Here is a 19,776-nt window from a genome sequence, read left to right on the forward strand (position 1 = left end):
CTAAATAAAATACCTAACATAATATTTAAATTATTATTCAATTTTTCTATAGTTTTTAAATAATGTTATAGGTTGTTTTTATGGGAATGTTAATAGTTTTTTTCATTTATTATATACTTAATTTGCATAAACTTAAAACATTTCTTGTGAATATTTAATGAAAATAATTTTTGGTTTTTTATTTTATTTTTTTAATAGGTTTTGATATTAGTTTATCACATTAATTGATTTTTTCCATGCAATCACATAAAATATATTGAGATATTATTTTAATATTTTTATTAAAAAATTAGTTTTAGATCATGGTAGGTTTTTTATTTTAAAAAACATCGTTTATTGTCATAGTATGGTTGACATGAGCCTAGACTAAATATATATCTTGGATAATTGATGCCATCACCTAGTTATTAGAGAAAACTAGAAATTCTAAAAATTAATATTGATTCAAGATATTCAATTAAGGAGTTAGTTGTGTTTAAGAAAATAATAATATCACTCTTACAACACCATTTTTGATAAAATATTACTTTTATTATGTGTTTTTTCTTAAATTAATTGACTTTTTTTGGCATACCAGCTTGAATATGTAAATTGTTATGAACATATACATTCCAGAATATAAAGTATAATTTTTGAAAAAACAAAGGGAAAGTAGAAAAATAAGCAAAATATAAGATTATATATATATATATATATATATATATATAATTATCATTTTTAAAAATAAAAAAATACAAAAAACAAATGATAATTCATTTGTCATTTAAATTTTTATATTCATGTTGACACACATTAATCTCTTTTGAGGTGTTAGAATCTACTTCCTTGGCAAAAAACATTAGTTGGATCTATCCAATCTTATAAAAGCTCACTAAGTGTGAATTTTTATTTTTAAACTCATTTTAGACATAATAAATTTGGAAGGGCCAAAGTCCAATTAGTCATGTGTATTTTTTTTAGTCCAACACCTATATTTCAAAGGTTATAATTAAGCCTTTTAGCTAGACATATGTCTTTATAATCAATTTGGATGGGTCAAAACCCAATTAACTATTATCATCTTTTTGGGTTTATTGTACATATTCCAAACATAAAAATTATGCTTTTTATCCATGCTTTCATAAACCACTATTATAGGTCCATATAGACATTTTCTTAACATAAAAAACAAATACACTAATCAATTTAGGCAAGTTCTTACCCTATATATATTCTATCATTAAAAATAAGCACGAAATATCTTACTCTGTATAGGATGTTTGATAGTGATTTCATCTTCCCTTCAACATAAACAATCCCTTACTTTAAATCTCAAAATATCAGTTACAATTTGTTTTACTATAAAATTAGGTGGTGACTCATTTTTTTATTTTTCCTTTTTAACCCTTAACTTATCGAGATATCCTCTATGATAGAATGACAATGCCATTAAAACCATTTTAGTGTTAAGCTTTTTTTGTTTGATTTTTATGATAATATGTATTTTTTTTTTTTGCTTTAATGCAAGTTTTGAATGTATTTATCATACTTGTTTGCCTAAACTAATCATTAAGTCATTTTACATTTGTTTTGTGATTGTTCTTATATGCTTGCGTTTCATGCATCATTTTATTTGTTTGTTTGTTTGTTTTATTCAACTAAATTGGATATGGATTGATGCTTATACATACACTATACACCACTTTCTTATCACATAAAATTGTTTTAGGTTAGCATGAAATATTAGCGTTGCTCTGATGGTCATTGATATGAGAAATACTCATAAACTACCAAATTCTTATGGACAATCTGCTTGGTGGTGATTGGCTTCACCTTAATCTATACTTTTTACACCTCAAAGGTTCATTTTAGCCTATTAAAACCTGTTAACCGAATAATTAATTAACCTACTCTTATATGTAATGGCTATAATTTTTTTTTAAAATGTATCCCAATAATATTACCTTATAAGCATGATGTGCTTGAAATGTTAACACGGTGACAAGATCTAGCATAGAGTAATTTTAACATATTTCTAAATACAAACAACAATTATAGGGAAGGAGGGGAACAACTATGAAGTATAATTTAAAAGCTTAGTTTTCCTTGAAAGTCCATATCAAACCAAACCATAGGAGATTAAAAGAGAGCTCACATGAAGAAAAATCACCATTATAAGATTAAACCCTTTTAAAATAAAACAACTCGATTAATTGGTTTACTTGGACAAACTCTTCAATCCAAACAATTAAAGACCTTAATGTATTAGAATAATTATATCATAACTCATTATGACAATGCCTTCCTTTTACTTTGAAAAATCATTAACAACTCTCCCACTATGTCCTCTCAAGTATTCTTATCATGAGAGAGTCTTAAATGTTTATCCAATAAACTGAGGCATGTCTCTCACTAATTTATGCTCCTCTTTCATTAGAGGTTCTTGTTACCATGACATAGAATCCAACCCAAGTTGTTCTTGGCTATCTATCTAATGTCGCCTTGAGAATAAAAGCAATTAGAAGATGAATCATATACGTTCTATGAAATTGAGGAAAACTTTAGTATCATTAAAAGAGTAGACTTGGATGACCTTGTTTAAATGATTTAAATGCACTTATCATTAAAGGTTGTTGTTTTAAAAAATTTGAGTTTCTTAAATATAAGTAGAAACCAAAAGTATTAAAAAAATTCATCAATAAGGTTTGTTAGAAGATGGACTTCAATTAGAAAACCTAAGACATCTGGTCATCTCAATTATCATTGAGTTTTATAGTATCATTAAATTTTTAAATATCATCAACTAGGATTGACATGCACCTTCTACTTAGTATGGTTTACCAAAACCTTTTGAATACAAGACACATTGCTCCATTACTTGACAAATCCTACACAATTACCGGTGGGGTGTGAAGTATAAAGTTCAAAAGTTGGTAAATCGAGGCCATATTGCATTTACAGAAGGAAATAATACATAACTTATCATTACTAACCCATCATTAACACAATAGATGACCAACCAAAATGATAAAAATAGCATATGATGAATGTTACCAAATATATATTTTTTTCTGAAGAAACTGATGAGAAAATGGAAGGAGTGTTGCATTTTCAATTCATTTTTGTAATTGAACCTTGCAAATAAAATCGTTCTTATGTTTAGTTTTTTTTTTTAAAAAACTTTGTTTTGTTTTTCGTCAAACCATTCCTGTACATATTTTTCTGTCTTATTTTTGTTTTAAAATCAAGAGATGTTCAATTAAAAGTAACATGATAAATTCATTCAAAATTGGTCAAACTTCAAGATATGTTTTATAGATGCTAGGGGAAATTTCTCTTCTTAAATCCTAAAATCTCATTTTTCATTCTCAAAAATATTAAAAACAAAGTCTTGTCTAGAATTCCTTTTTGAACCCAAAAGTATCCTTTATATTCCCAATAACCTTCTAAAAAAAAAATCTTACTTAGAATTATACAATTATATTTAAAATAGTTAAATGATTTGACACTTAAATAAAAATTAAATGTGTGTATTCAATTCATGGATTGACTCATCCCACCACTTTTTTTTTTAAGGTTAATCTCACGGTTTTCTTGATTAACAATGATTTTTGAATAAGATTAAGATTTATTAATATGGATATATTTGAATTTGAGATAAAAAAGTTCATCTTTGATTTATCATTCACAAACAAAAATAGATCTCTAGCCACCCTCCTTTGAGCCTCAAATATTTCTTGGATAATAGTCCATACCAGAATCACCCTTTGTATTAGAGACAAGCTTTGAAAGTTTTTCTCTAGATGAAAAAAATAAGAAGAATATAAAAGGAAGGATAATGATGTAAAAAGGATAAAATGAAAAGCTCTCTAAAATATCTCTGATAATGATACAAAAAGGATAAAATGTCAATGGCCAAACACGATGTGTGGTTTAGAAAATTAAAGTGAGATCAACAATCAAAATGATAAAATTAAAGTGACAAATCTAAAAGATCTCCATAATGAATAAGTAATTCTATGTTTTTAAATCCTTAAATACATTTTAAACCTTATATATCAAATTCTTTCATATTAGTTTAAATTACATGCTTTTAAAAATTCTTTTTAATGAAAGATAATTTATTTATATTGATAAGTTTTAGCCTCTAAAAAGAAACACTATGTTTTTCAAGCAATATCATAACTTGTTTAGATGTTGTATATTATTTTTTATGACATTGAATCATGGGTTTTTATACATAATACGAAACAAAATGCTCCTTTTTGAAAACATAAACTTTTATTTTTAAATTACCCTTTCACTGTCGGAGAATCAATTTAACATTTTGTTCAAAAATAGATAAAATTTTAAGGTAATTATTGTTTTTTTCAAAATAGCCTTTCATTATTAATGTTATGTCATTAATCACTTCATCCTCCAAGAAAACTTTTTAAAGGTTCATGGGGAAATCAACCACCATATACAAATAGCTAACCATCTTTGTACATAAAGAATCCGAATGTTATTATCTATTAGATGACTCAATTTAGATGAGTTTTACTAAGTAACTAGTTACTTAATCTGCATTTTATCATGGGTCAAATATATCTTTTATCCAACAAAAACAATTGTATGCACAAGTTTTTTTGACATGTTCTTATAGTTAAAAGAATTATAAGTGAAAATTAAAAAAAATTATGTATACATGTAATCAAATAAATCGAGAACTATATCAAGATATTTAATCTCACAAAATAAAATATTTATCCGATTGTGTTTATTAAATTTATTTATCAAAATAATTTTTTATTCAATCAAACAATAATAGAAATAGACACATATATTAAATTGATTGAATAAAATAAAAGTGAAAAAAATATGATGCAAGGCTGCTCACATCAGAAATATTATCTAAAAATAAAAAAAAATCAAACAATAATAAAAATAGACACACACACATTATATTGATTGAATACAATAAAAGAAAACATATTATGTAAGGGTGCATAAATGAGAAACATTATCTAAAAATATTTTTTATTTTAAAAAATAAAGTTCATCTATACAAAAGATTAAAAAAATTATAGATAAATCAGAAAAAAATAAATAAAATGCATAACAAAGAAAAGCAATCATCATTTAAAAAATGCTCTATAAAAAAAAAGATGAAGAATAAGAAGGGCACTAATATAAATATAACTATAAAATAATTTAAAAAACATAAGAAAAACATTAATTTAAAAAATAGAAAAAAGATAATTATAAAAAAAACAAAAGAAAAAGCTAAGCACCGTTGAATCTAGCAAGCTAAGCCAGTCCGCCTAGTCTATTTTGTTAAGATCTACGCGACTAGGCTCTTTTATTTTTTGCATTGTTGTCCACCCCAAATTTAAAAAAAAAAAAATAGATAATGCATCATCTGTATTGTTTAGTTTCTGGCCACTATGATGACTGAAAAAACATGTTGATTGCTTTTACACTCTAAAAATTGAATTTTTAATTTATTATTTTTACTCAAAAAAAAAACATCATAAGCAACTTGATAAATTTATTTTTGGCCTAAAAAAACAAAACAAAAAACTATTATAAAAACTCGAAATCAATCCAAAATCAAAAAACTTATTAAAATTAAATATATTTTTCTTGACAATTTCATGATAAATAAACCTCTAATGTAAGCTCCCTTCATAAAAAAAATAATAATTTAACACCAATTTCAACCTTTTTGGTATTTGTAATTGGTGTAACAAAGATTTTCTTTTTCTAATGTTAGATTATAACAACTTTTTTCTTACCTTTATAACAATTTTTTCTCAACTTTCTTATGCTAGTAGCCAAAAAAAATAAAGAAATTAAAGTTTGGAAAAAAAAAAACAAGAAATGACAAAACAAATCAGCACAGTAAACCATCCATCAACAATGTCATGTCAAGGGATCCACCATGTATTTTGCACAATGAATCCCTTGCACCATTTAGTTTCTTAGTTAATAGTTTTTTTTTTATTATTTTATTTATATGGAGTGTCCGGGCCAGCTTGCGCGTACCACGACTAATCCCAACGACCCACTAAATACCCTGCAAACCCAGCAGGCAGGTAAGGCAGTGCGGAGCTGACAGACGTGCAACTCCAGGGCTCGAACCCATGACAACGAAAGGAGCGAGACTCCTGCCACCGCTAGGCCAAGCCCTTAGGTTAATAGTTAATAAAGGTACATGATATATAAAACAAATTGGTGAGAAGTAGTCACTGAAAGAGCAGTGCTTTAAAAAAAAATACACACCGGCATTGCACATCAACGAAATAATTTGAATATACAAAGATGCCATTTGGCTGTAGAAATAACAATAAGAATACGGATATACAAATTAATTTCTTTGGCTACTTAACTAACATTTCGTATACAAGAAATCTCATTCTTAATGGCCAATTTCCCTTGAAAAGTAATGCTGTAACTTTGAGCATGCTTCAGGCCAGAATGAAATAAAAATAGTAGTTCCAATCTGTTAGACTTCTGCAGCACAGAAAGAATCAATAACCTCATCACGTGATCAAGTAGCTATCCCTTATTATATGTTCCCTTCCAGTCTAATTCTGTTCCACATAAACTGATATAGTATTTGCTGCATTTTCTTCGTGAAAATTGTCTTGCTCTTCGGTTTCTAACTCTTCCTTTCTTTCTACCAACTTGGTCTTCCATCTGATACCAACTGCCTCTGCCTGATCTGCAAAGAGAAGTTTCGATACAGATGAACTGCAGATATCTTTATAAGTTTCATAACTAGCAGCACAAGTATTTCCTCCTTCCAATATTGTTGACAGAGGATGCAAAACAGAGAATGCATCATTACTTCTCTCCAGGGTTTCTTTCACAACTAGAAAATCAGCGACCAATTTTAATTTACTGAATTGCACCAAAACTGCAGTTTCATCCAGACGAAATATTGATGTAACAGAGGTTGGGCCAAATACTTTGGAGATGCGATCTTTTATCACAGCTGTCTTGAGTTTAGATGGAAATCCCCAGAGTAAAACAATGTTCTCAAACAGAATCCCTGTCTGCGACTTCTTCAGGTCTCTGCATCTCAAAGACTCTGCAGTTCTATGTCCGGTGCTTAAGTCAATAATGTCTCCATTAATCCAACTGAGATATAGAAGGTTAGCATGCTTCTGGAGCCTCTCGTTACAAGCCAAATTCTCAGATGGTGAATAAAGTTTAAAATCAATGCCTAGAAGATTGCAAGCCTGGGCAAAGACACACCCAGTCATGAATGCATCATATCCAGCTTCATGTTTGACTCCAGAAATCCAGCTGGAAGACCTGAAAATAGATGTTCAATCTTGGTTAAAAGAGCAGCTTCTCCTCAGATATAAACACAAAAACAAAGAGCAAAGTAGTCAATTCATTCTTTTTCCATGTGAGATGCAAGACACAATTACTTGTGTTAACTTTTACTAGAATGTGATTTTGAATTGAAGACAAAACAGGCACCAAGTAGATGCATAAGTACATTGATCCCATAGAATAGACATTTTTGAAAGTTATATTTCTAATAAGACAAAATGCCATCACAAAGTGATTCTGGCACTTACATACTAGAAATGGTAGGTGTTCACATCATGGGTTGGTAGGGGGCTGATACCTTGTGCTTTTAACACCAAATTATCAAGTACTATAAACTCAATGGGGTTTTATTATTTAATCGCTTCACTTAACATACATGAAAGACACTTCTTTTGTATGAGACAATATACGTTTACAGAGTTCAAAAGTAAAAAGGGGAGGCAGCTTTTGCAACAAAATGAATCATGCAAGATCATTTTATAATTTACAGAAAATACAAGAGATAGAAAGAGAGAGAGAGATAGAAAAAGACCTTGTATCATCCACTTGAACCTCCACTTTAACAGATGAGCTAAAAGTCAGATTACAACTTTCCTTCGAAGCAAAAGCAATTTGTGGACAAAGTGATAAAAAGGCCGAGGAGAGTGATGTCTTTGATTTCTTCATCCTTTGCTTGAGTATATTGTTAGTATTCAAGAGTATTTTAGTGTCAATGATGTATGGAAAACATTTGTTAACAGAGGAGACAAATTCTTCAGCTTCCAACGGAAGAGGACCCAAAAATTTGCTGTGTATATGTGCTAAATCTGCATCACATAAATCATCTTAATTAATACTGAATCAAGATGACAACATCTTGAAATGCACAACCAATATTCATACCCAAGAAGCAATTGTGACCGACAATCAACTTCTTTTCAGAGGAAAGGACGTCAATAACATGTCGAAACCCAATTGCAGCTTTGATCTTCATCTCTGCTTGTCTACGATAGTCATTCATTACTTCTTTCTGGAAAAAAAAAAAGAGGCTAAGCACTGAATTGTTGAGAGGGTTCAAGTGATGGCACTAAAGATACAGATTTCATATTGGCATTTTTATTTTGGCAATCTCCCTAACCAGTTGCAGCACCAACGTGCTAACATATATAGTGGACATTCTCTGTGCATAAGTACTTTTTTTCCCTTCTCTTACTTGGCATTTGTATCAGCTTGTGCTCCTTTCATCCATCAAAATTATTACTTAAAAACAACAGCCAATGTAAACTCAAAAACATTAAGACCTCAAGCAATGGCAGAACCACATTTGGACTACAAAGTAGAGATTAAAACTATTTTATCCAAAATCAAATATCAAATAATCTTCTAGGCAAAAGCAACTTTAGAAAACTCAAAATTCACATGAGTGATCTCATCAACCAATCTTTCTCGAAATGATAATGTACTTTACCTTAAGCAAGTCCCTATCACTCTCTGAGTCCGTATACACAACTAGCTGCTGGGAACAAGAACTTTCACCTTCAACACGAACAGAAGCAAGATCTTTAAAATGCTTCCTTGTGACCTACATGTTTTGATTTTCATCAGTTACCATGCTTCAGTGCTCACCTAGTGTAGTATAGAACCATTATTCAAAAAGAAATAGTGGTATCAAAAGGATAACAGATAAATTTTCTGCCCTAAGGGGAATAAAAAGCTTAGACTTCTACAAGGTGAAACATAAAACCCACGTAAGGAACAAGCAATTAACAGCGTAAGAGATGAGAAAGATGCATTAGAATCATCAACAAATTATTGTAGGTACATGCTGCTTATGTACTTAGCATAGTCAACAACATAGTTCCTCCAGTTCAATAGGTAAAAGCACCTTTAAGCGTGACAGACATCTGCAACTGAAATTAAGAGAAGATAGAGCAAAATTACCGATTGAATCAACCTAAGCTGATGGGAAGTGAAGCCATTTAGAGAAAGAGCTGGACGCATCTTGTAAAAAATGTTCTGAAATTGTTGATTCGAGTCATTTGAAAATAATCCTTCCAACTGAGACCCCCCGCTAGTATCTCTCAACAACCCATCACGCCATTCTCTCAACCTATTCTTCATTCTTTCACTGAACAGGATATCCGTAATGCTGACCAATGGCACATCTCTAGCTTGTTCTGATAACTCATTCTCATATCGCAAATTCAAGAGCCTTAACGCTTCATCTTCTTGCCCTCTAGATAAATAAGGCACTCCTGAGATTAACCAGCATGGAAAGTTCCCAAATTTACATACATATACATATGAAGTGCTGGCAAATGAAGCAGCAGAAGAGGAAGAGGAAGAGGAAGAAAGCAATCCATGGAAGGAAGTTAGAAAGAAAAACCTTGGCGAATGCAGACATTGAAATCAAAATGATATTTAGCCAAGAAATCTATGGACGTCGTCTGGCAAAGGAACTCATACGAGGAAGAATCAATTGGAACCTCTTGACGCGGAAATATAAAGAAATTATGCCTGCACAACACAAAACAACATTCTTCACTTCACTAAACTTGGTTATTACAATGTTGCAAATCGAGAAATGTAAATTAAATATCTACTTACGGGTGAGCAATGAAGGAGAGACGAAGAGGGTCCCAACGAAAGGGGCAAACACCCAACTGAACAACAGCAAATTTCTCGGCAGAATCTTTAACTTTAAGGTACTTGACATCGAAGCGGTCGAACTCCAAGGACTCGCGCCATGGAGCGCTTGTGACTCCGGTCATTTCCAAGTCGATGGCCACGAAATCGGCGGCTTTCAGGTGGGTTTTCAGGTCAGCGACTGCGGACTCGAAGTTTGATTGGGTCACGTGCTTTAGAGGGAACGAAGAGGAGAAGGTGCAGTAGTAGGCACGTGAGAGTGCCGTCCTTAGCCATTGATGCTTTCTCATTCTCATTGTTTGGTCTGTGTAGGCCACAAGGGTTTTTGTTTTTCAAGGGTTTAAGTGTGGATAGTGGTGTGGAGGAGAAACAAAACATGAATCAATTTTTAGAACTAACCCTAATATCATATTTACATATAAAACAAATTTCTATTAAAAAAAACTCAACAAAAATATCTTTGTATCTGTAAAACCCTAATATCATATTTACATATCAAAAGGACCCAAAATCTAGCTCTCACTTGACACTTTCAATCCATTTGACTTTTTTGGTTTAAGAAATCTTGTTTTAGAGCCTTATAGATTCCACAAAAAAAAAAATCGTCTTTGATTTGGATAATTTTTTGAATCATATTCATCTTCACAATATTTACATTGTATTACAATTGTACTATATTATACCACATTGCATAATTCTACAGGTTGGATATATATAAAGTGTTTGAGGGCGCGCTTTGCACACATTCCACATGAACAACATACAGATACTGGAATCATTTCCGGGCTGAATTCTCTAGTGCGCGATTTTTAGTGCAAAATAGCATCACGCTTTCTATGGAACTTTTCCTAGTCATATTTAGCACTAAAAATGGTGTAGTAGTGGTTGCCAAACCACCAGCCTTGTTGGGTTACTGCATTTTTTACTGCAACAGTGAGTTGATTAAGGAATCAATGACAACGACAGCTAAGATCATGAAGGATATGGAACGCACAACTTGCACCATCTTTTGGCTTTTGCGCACAGCATAGGTTGGATATAGTTACAATATTACTTCTGTAAGGGCCACAAGCTTTCCTTATAATACATGTTACGTATGAATTGTCTCAAGTAACACAAGAAGCCTGCCTTCGCACAATTAAGCAGACAAATCTTTTCAATGATTCCATGATCTGGTTAATGTACACAAACCGCTGTGGTGCCTCCTGGTCAAACTGGATTAGTTTGCGTTCTTAGTGGAGCTTCTCAAGCATTTCTCAAATGCCATCTCCTGGCGAGGTATTTCTGAAGTCTGAAGCAATAAAGCCCTCTGTATCAAGTTGGACTTTCACTGCCATGGTGGACCGACCATTCAAACCCCAAGGACATCCTGTCAGGGAGGTAAAAGATAAATCAACAAAATCATATAAGAATTGTCTGTCCCTAAATTATGCATATTTTTTCCCCTTGTAAAGGTGCATTCCAGATCAACTTCAAGCTGAATGGGACTTGTGGTTTAGCAACCATTATCAAACTTGAATCAAATGATAGTGACATCAAAATCCTACCGAACCAGGAATGACATGCTTTGTGGACATGATCAGAAAGGGCTTTATTGTTGAAGGATAAATGCCATCAATGCAGCTAAATTACTTACCAGATCTCCATATTTCCAAAGTTCATTGTGCTTCCAAGAATCAATGCTCTGAAATACAACATTAGAAATCATAAAGTGTGGTCCCATGCAGGTTGCTCACTGAAGTGGCCTCACATTGCAATATTTGCATATATTAAAATTTCTTCACAAGGTCCGAATTAGGCGAGCTGCAAAGGCACCGTCCATTGAATGTTTTACAGGATCGGAGGAATAGAAACCATGTTTTGTTACAAAATCAGGTGGCACATATCTGTCAACAGGATCTATGTGAAATTCCTGACACAAGATTGAAAAACTATCAAGACTTAACCAAAAAGCTTCAATGCCAAAATAAATTCTTTAATGCTATTTGTTGAGTGAGAAGTTGCCCGGGGGGTTACTGCAGAAGAGTTGAATATTATCTTCTAATATCTCCAGATTATAAGAACCTTCCTATCTCTCCTTCTAATTAGAATGCAGACAAAAAAAAAATCAGACTTGATAGCAGATGAGGTTGAGCTCTTACAGGATGCCTGAGAAGAAATGCATCCACCCTCTCTTCATTCTCTTCAGGATCTATGGAACAAGTACTGTATACTAAAACTCCACCAGGCTTTACCAATCTGCTAGTGCACAGCAAAAATTGTCAAGGAAACACAAGAAATAAGATGTTTGATCAAAAGGAAAAGTCAATGAGTATTGTTTTCAAATAAATAAAAAAGTGAATCAAGCATCCAGGATAAGCAACAAAATGTGTTAATAAAACTCCCTCCCAAAACAGATGATGTTATATTGGTTATTAGAGAGAGAGAATTCTAATCTCACATGGAAGCCGCATCAAGAAGCTCCTCCTGCAATTTCTTAAGTTCTTCCAAATCCTCCAACCTCCTATTCCACCGCAAGTCTGCTCTCTTTAACAAAAAAGAAAAAAGCTTGCAACAATTATTGTGTATATCTTTTGTTCCAGATTAAGATATGAATAGTGAGGAAAACATCAGATGATTAAAAAAAAAAAGCACTAAACAAAGTCTTTACTATTATCAAAATCCAATGCTACTAATATTTTTATAAATATTAGTTGATAGACAAACTACCTTGGACAGAACACCAAGCCCAGAACATGGAGCATCCAGCAAAACCTTATCAGACTTCAACTGATAACTTTCCTAAAAATTTAAGAAAAGGAAAAGGAAACAAAAATCGATCTATAAAGGCTTTGTTCTTGATGACATTACAGTTTTTTACAGTATGACAACAACTTACAGCAAAGGTGCGAAGATCAGAGAGGATGGTGGTAATGACACCATCGACTTGGTGCAACTTGGCTGTCTCTTTAAGGATTCTCAACCGGCCTTTGTTAATGTCAATTGCATATAACATGCCTATAATCCATAAGACATCACCACAGTATATAATATTACTTCATTAGAAAACTGAAGAATTAAAATAATCATTATAGCAGAACAGTTTAGTCATTTTTTTAGCTCAATCAATAATAGTCAGTGAAAACAAACTTGGGCCACCAAGGTAAGGAACTTGATTTTTAGAGAGGAAAGGCTTGGTTCAAGAATTTAATTACAGGTTCAAAATGGAAAGTAATTGTCATTAAAAAGAAAAGGCGAACCCATGGGATGGTGATGGTGGGCATATTAATTGTAGAAAACATGTTTTGTAACTGAGAAATTTATGAGTTGATGGCAGCACACAATCACCTAAAAGATACAGTCTACTCAGTAAAATTGTGTGAATGCCTGGAGGACTAAATGTTGTTCTAAATCCTTACAATTCTAAATTATCTTCAATGACAGCATTGGAAGTTCAGAAAACATAATGTGATTTTTGTGAGTGTGTGCGTGCACAAGGCTTCCTCAAGAGAGAGAGAGAGAGAGAGAGAGAGAGAGAGAGAGAGAGAGAGAGAGAGAGAGAGAGAGAGAGAGAGAGAGAGAGAGAGAGAGAGAGAGAGAGAGAGAGAGAGAGAGAGAGAGAGAGAGAGAGAGAGAGAGAGAGAGAGAGAGAGAGCAAACACACACACAGGGGCAGACTTGAATGCAAGAGAGAGGGGGTGTAATTTCCCCAATTAATTTTTTCAAAATATTCACAATAGTCCTTAGTAATTTTGCAAGTTCAAACTAACCCTCCTTTGTTCAGACATTTTCTAATTTAAATTTTTTTTATGATTGCTTCAATTTTATTCTTAATCTAATAATTTTGTTCAAGTACAAAATTACTTGTTTAGAATAATATTGCTATTACTTACAGAGCTCTGGATAGAGTAACAAAAGGAGAGAAGCAATAATGTGGAACCAACACCTACAAGCCAACTGCAATTGGCTTATAATGTAAAAGTAAGGAATAAAAATGCAAGCTGATGAGATGAGGCAGTTGGTTTAAGCAATGCGCAGGAGAGAGAAAGATGTGAGGTTGAAATGGCATAATAAAGGCTAAAAAGCAGTAACTCTTAGAACTAGCATATATGACCTTTCTTGGTTTAAAAATACCTTGGCCATGCATTTGTGATGCCATATAAAGCGTCTTTCCTCCTGGAGCAGCACAACAATCAATGATGCTATCGCCAGGTTGAGGATCAACTACAGAAACTATCAAACCTGCAATAAACTTGTGTCAAAATACTCTACGACATGTTGAGTAAACCAATATCAGTTGAACCAAAAGTAAAAGCCAGGTCAATTCCAATTTTACTCAGCCTGTAGTTGTAAATGCAAGCAGGTTTAAACATGAACTTGACAAACACAGATTCAGTTATCACAGTGGTTGACCTTAGCCTTAATGTGATCATTATATAGTTTAGACATGCGAGCAGGCCTACAAAGCAGAAAACTACAAATGTTTAGGATGTTTTATCACTGTATCCTACTGCATTCCAACACACTACTTTTCATTTTCTTGTATATTTTTCTTCTTCTTTGTGTTCATGCAGTGAATACCATAGTTTTTGTTCCAGGGATAATCAGAAGGTAAGACAAATATCAACCTGCACTCTCATCCTGGACTGCACATAGACCTTGTTTCAGCAATCCAGCTTGTATGACAATCTGAAGCAAGGAAAAGTATCAGTATTCTGTAAAGTGATAAGTGATCTGATAAGAGTAATGTGTTAACAACCATTAAATGTGTTCACATGTTCATGCACATGTTTGTGTGTTTCTGATAACAGATTGCATTGTTATTGAGTTTTTTACAAATGGAGAACTACAAAATAACAGACCACAAGATCAAAATCAATTAAGAAAAAACTATTATATAGGCTTATTATTCATTAATGTAAAAATCAGCTATCAAATGGATATTTTAAGACTAAAAATAGCAGCTAGTCTCTCCACATGCATCTCTTGTGTTGGCCATTGAGTAAAGCTGATGTCTGCAACTTGCTACTGGATAGAACAATTTTCATTGAATACCTACTATGAAACAGTCATATCTTTCTGTGTAAATATGACTGAAATATCATAACTAATACCTGCAGTCCAGTTTTAACACGGACAAAATGGTCCAAGTGCAAAGAAAGCTCGTGAGGAACCTGGAGTTAAAGTAAAGATCATCAATGTCAGCATCCCATGACATGTTCCCACATGCACGCGCGCGCGCGCGCATGTGTGTGTGTGTGTGTGTGAGAGAGAGAGAGAGAGAGAGAGACCATAGTTCCAAACTATTGGGAAAAATGCAACCCTAAGGGTCTGTTTGGAAGTGTGGTTGTTGTTGCTTTTCAAATAGCTTTCGTATCAAAATGTATGCCAATGATGTTTTTTATTTTTAAAAAATTATTTTTGACATCAGCACATCAAAATGATTTGAAAACACTAAAAACATATTAATTTGAAGTTAATAAAAAAATAAAAAAAAATAATTTTTTTTAAAAAGCTCTTTTGAAACGCAAAAACAAGCAGGGCCTAAATAATGCCCAATTATCCCATTCCATCCCATCTGCAGAGGATCCATGAATAATCTTGATCTTTTCTGCACTAAAGGAAACCCAAAAAAAAAAAAGGAAAGAAAGAAAGAAATCATGCACCTTCAACATATTGAACTGCATCACAAGGTCAGCTCTTGTAACTCCTTTCCCGCTGTTTGCCCTGAGATCCGTATTGGGAAAGAAGCTTATGAGAAACATGTGATTTAATTTACAGAAAAAAAAAGAGTTTAGCTGAAAACCTCAAGCTGAAACTGGGATCATCATTGTTCCACATCATCAGCTTAATTGCTTTTTCTTGCCCTAAAAGCTTCGTCCAACGCCTTACCATCCACTGAAACATTATAAAAAATAGTGAAATGGTGAGCATGAATGCCACATGAATCTATTACTTCATTTTGTTTAAGAAAATAGAAACTCATACAATAAAATGCATATTTTACTAACGCAACTAAATCAAAGGAGGTCTTTCCCAAGTTAGTAAAAAGTGCGCAGGAAGCCTAATAAACCATTCATCTTGCAGATTCTGTTGCTTATCATATCAAACAAGGGATGTTTCAAGACATGCATCTATCCAGATTTTGACATAGCCAAGGGGCAAGGAATTTGTGTACATGAATGAGGTTTATGACCATGATTTTGTTATTGAATTTCAGCTGAAACTGGTGAATTTTCTTGAGTATAAATTAAGGTATAAGAACTTATGCAAGTTTTAGTGCATAAATGTCAAGTAGCATACTAACTCGAATTTCTGTTCTGCAAGTAGAGCTAGCTCCTTGAGTTTTTACAGAAATCCACAAACATCTCATGGGCTCAATTTCTTAGGAAAATGTAGATATCAATGACTGACCAATTGATTTAAGAGGTTGTTTACGTTATGTCAACACTCACAGTGACAATTTAAATCATCTTATGCTGACAACAAGGAAGGGCAACAGTTGCAATATGCACTCACCACAGGATGAGAATGAAGGATGGCAAGGGCGCGTGCTTGGGCGCGATCATCACCTTCCAATTTAGGAAAGGGGAGTGAGTTACTTCCCTACATCCAAAATGTTTGTAACACATGATACCCTGAGGCTTGCCACTTGATTTAACATATGATAAGATAAGTAACGAATCTTCTTTTCCTTGTCCTGGATTTGTGAATAAAGTCGCAAACCTTAAGCAGCACTAGCTTCCGGAGAATCCCATTGACCATGTTGCCAGCACCGGGCCTGAGGGAAACTTTGGCAAGCCTCACATTCTGCAGTCACAACATGCAATATCCAGAAGAAGAAAAAAAAAACTCCTCACTAAACAATTTCAATAGACCAGATTATAAAATCCAAATATTGAAACACTAGATGAGAATTTAAGCCAGAATCTGACCTCAGGCCAGACCACTTGAATTAAAACTAGTACATTTGAAGTTCCTCTAAAATGAAGAAAACTTTTGATTGGTTCCTATAAGCCATATAGTTGGCCATGCTGTTATAGGAAATGCAATGTCTACCTATATCATTTTTCCCTTATCAAAGAACATGAATATAAAATTACCTAGAACAACTAGTTCACATATGACACTAACAATCTATTTCCAACTAACACGAGTTTTAAATAAAAGATTGATTAACATGTCCATCCTGAAAATAGTTTCAAAATATGAGAGTTACTTCACATCAACATGTGTTTTATCTATTTTTGCAAAAATCCTGATTAACCTCTCCAAAATGATTACAAACACTAAAAAGACACCTGACAAAGTAAAAACCGGTTTTATCTACATGACCATAGGAAGATAAGAAAAGTCTTGTAAAACAGAGAGGAAAAAAGCAAAAAAGAAAAGCTCTAACAAACTTACCTCATCAACAACAGCATATGATGGCATGTCTAGCTTCACAATCTCATAAAAGCCAATCCGGAGAATCTAAGAAAAATGGGAAGAGAAATGTGAGGAAAGACCCGGTCCCAAATTTAAATTATTACATATTTTCCTTTAATTTTTTTTTATAAAATGAAACACTGAGTTTATATTCACCAAAAAAAAAAAACAATCTTATACTTTATCTAAACATCAACAAAATAATTTTGAACACAATTTAATACTAGTTTATGTAATTCTTTCATTTTAAGATAAAATAGGTAGTAATAAATTGATAGCAGGCAAATGCATATACAGCTATTCTGTAAACACCATTGGATACTATGATGGCAGCATAAAGCTTGGATATATTTGTTACACTTCAGACCATGACAGCAAACCATAAGGTAGACAAGTCCGGCTGGTGTTATTAGTGTGAGTATTCTCAATCATTCCTGGTCCACTTTTTGTGAGCTGTGTTCTACACCTTGTACTCTTACAACCTCCTTTAAATGGAAACTTCCAAAGGTAATCTTACCATCTTGTGTCTACTGATGTACTCAGTCTTACACCTTCCACTCTCATGGCCACTTTTGCATTGACTAGTCCACACATCTTAAACCCAACAGACACGCTTTCATGGACTAGATCATTCATTTTAAACACAGAAAAATAAGAAAATAACTTCCTTGTATATCTCAAAGTGCCAGCTAGCTATTATATTGCATTCCATGCTGCTCTAATAAAAAATATCACACATAACAAAAAACAAAGTACACAATCCAAAACTACCTGCAAGAGAAGAGGTTCCATGCTCCTGAATGCTTTCTCATCATGGCACAATGATCCGATTAGATAATCAAGATATCTTCTCCAGCGAATGGTGCCTCCAACAATGACCGTAACCTATGTTTCATAAGTGAATGAATAAAGAAAAGAAAATAGATGAGTTTACTAAAATCAAGTAGGATGCATTCCCTTAATCATAATAGTGACAACTGAATGTATGAACTATACTATGTTTTGAACCCATACACAGGTTTAAAATTCTTCCAAATAATACAGTGAAGGCCTTGAAAACCAACGAAAATGGAAGCACACAAAACATTAGTACCAATCTAAGATCACGATCATCCAGGTCCTTGGTTCGGAACCCAAGAGTTCTTTCAACGTATCCCATCTCATTATCACCAGACCCTTTCCCTTTATCATTCAAAAGATCAGCAAATGCACCACCCATCTCTATTCTCATCAACCTTACTGCAGAAACTGTATAAAACATGGACAAATCCAAATAAGTTTCAGAGTACTAAAAAGTAAATGAGTCCTATAGAATACACTATTAAAGCGAGCTAATCTTTCCAGCAACAAAAAGAGTGTGCACGGAGTGACATGTACAAGGCATTAAGTTTCGAGTTAGCACAAGTGAGAGAATACCAGCTCGATGAGGCGAAACCTGTAAATTCAACTTCTGGGTTTTGCGCAAGGGACTCTGAGGACCTGAAAAACACACTATTTGTTTAATCATGGGAAAGATAACAGATCCAAATCCCATTAAGACCACATACACTAATAATGAACTAAAACAGCCTGAAAAAACACAATCTTTCACTTAACATCATAAAATGAAGCTATAAACTAACACAATTTCAGTTTTGCATACAGTTTTCTTTGCAAAAATGTAGCATTCTGTATTGCCATGCAATCGTATAATTCCCATTTGGTTTCTTTTTTATCAATGAAATTTCATTCATCAAAAAAGAAAAAAAGACTAGCACAATAAAGAAACACACCAATATATATATATATATATGAGGTAAATATTATATAGTGGCATAAGCTAGGTTGAGAATTTCGGAAATTGGATGCTTAAAAAGAACAGAAAGTTGCAAGCTTTTTTCCTGTATTTTCTTGGCAACCAAAAAGAAAGTGATGGAGAGCTTACCTTTTCTACGGGTGCTAAGAGATGTTTTGGGCTTGTGAATCCTCTTCAGTGGCTTAGAAGGACCAACCTTGTGTATTTCTGCAGAGAAAAGAACATGGAGGGAAAGCACTTGTGCCATTGCTATTAACACTTGAGACTTCCTTTTTGCTAAGATATCCAGAAGGAAGCCTTTTTAGATAGCAGCAAGCCAAACGACAGATCATCTAACTAACAGAGGGGAGGCTTCGAAATAAACGACAGTCGTCTTTGAGACTCTTCTAGGCATAAGCAACAGAAACTGTTGGGGGAAGGGACCAAGGTACAATCAAATTAAATTTCTTTTTTGTGAATGTCCCTTTAAATATTTTACAATTTTATTTTTATCCTTACTCTTAAGAACTAGGTTAGATTTTAATCTAGAAATTGTTTGGGGAAGGAACCATTATACAATCAAATTAATTTTTATCATTTAATCTAAAAATTAGAAAATATAAAAGCAAATGTCATAAAAAAAATATGCATTTGTGATGAAATTG

At 32.9% G+C, this 19,776-nt stretch overlaps 2 protein-coding genes across 2 annotated transcripts; both read right to left on the minus strand.

The window, feature by feature from the left end:
- Positions 1-6,224: 6,224 nt before the first annotated feature.
- On the minus strand, positions 6,225-10,483 carry AHG2 (Polynucleotidyl transferase, ribonuclease H-like superfamily protein). The gene is made up of 7 exons (XM_011040501.1): positions 9,892-10,483; positions 9,671-9,801; positions 9,226-9,539; positions 8,753-8,866; positions 8,188-8,314; positions 7,838-8,111; positions 6,225-7,281 (listed from the first exon to the last, which is right to left on the minus strand). Exons 1-7 carry the CDS (start codon positions 10,224-10,226, stop codon positions 6,549-6,551), a joined length of 2,028 nt encoding a protein of 675 aa, XP_011038803.1. The 5' UTR covers positions 10,227-10,483; the 3' UTR covers positions 6,225-6,548.
- Positions 10,484-10,892: 409 nt separating this feature from the next.
- LOC105135579 (NOL1/NOP2/sun family protein / antitermination NusB domain-containing protein) lies at positions 10,893-19,457 on the minus strand. The gene is made up of 18 exons (XM_011040500.1): positions 19,262-19,457; positions 18,754-18,816; positions 18,431-18,585; positions 18,109-18,222; positions 17,317-17,382; positions 16,636-16,719; positions 16,429-16,515; positions 15,716-15,807; positions 15,576-15,636; positions 15,024-15,083; positions 14,538-14,598; positions 14,044-14,151; positions 12,809-12,927; positions 12,640-12,711; positions 12,371-12,456; positions 12,072-12,168; positions 11,567-11,842; positions 10,893-11,299 (listed from the first exon to the last, which is right to left on the minus strand). Exons 1-17 carry the CDS (start codon positions 19,377-19,379, stop codon positions 11,711-11,713), a joined length of 1,575 nt encoding a protein of 524 aa, XP_011038802.1. The 5' UTR covers positions 19,380-19,457; the 3' UTR covers positions 10,893-11,299; positions 11,567-11,710.
- Between the last annotated feature and the right edge of the window lie 319 nt (positions 19,458-19,776).

This window comes from Populus euphratica, unplaced genomic scaffold (assembly GCF_000495115.2).
Source record: "Populus euphratica unplaced genomic scaffold, PopEup_1.0 scaffold47.1, whole genome shotgun sequence".
Classification (NCBI taxonomy): Eukaryota; Viridiplantae; Streptophyta; class Magnoliopsida; order Malpighiales; family Salicaceae; genus Populus; species Populus euphratica.

Bases quoted from the DNA above. Each gene is read 5' to 3' on its own strand.
- AHG2 (XM_011040501.1), bottom strand. From the start codon at position 10,226: ATGAGAATGAGAAAGCATCAATGGCTAAGGACGGCACTCTCACGTGCC. The intron at 9,802-9,891 runs GTAAGTAGATAT...TGTGTTGTGCAG, and splicing joins CTCTCCTTCATTGCTCACCC to GCATAATTTCTTTATATTTC. The intron at 8,112-8,187 runs GTATGAATATTG...TATGTGATGCAG, and splicing joins CGGTCACAATTGCTTCTTGG to ATTTAGCACATATACACAGC.
- LOC105135579 (XM_011040500.1), bottom strand. From the start codon at position 19,379: ATGGCACAAGTGCTTTCCCTCCATGTTCTTTTCTCTGCAGAAATACAC. The intron at 18,817-19,261 runs GTAAGCTCTCCA...TGTGTTTTTCAG, and splicing joins TCTTAGCACCCGTAGAAAAG to GTCCTCAGAGTCCCTTGCGC. The intron at 12,457-12,639 runs GTAGTTTGTCTA...TTTTTGTTAAAG, and splicing joins GGCTTGGTGTTCTGTCCAAG to AGAGCAGACTTGCGGTGGAA.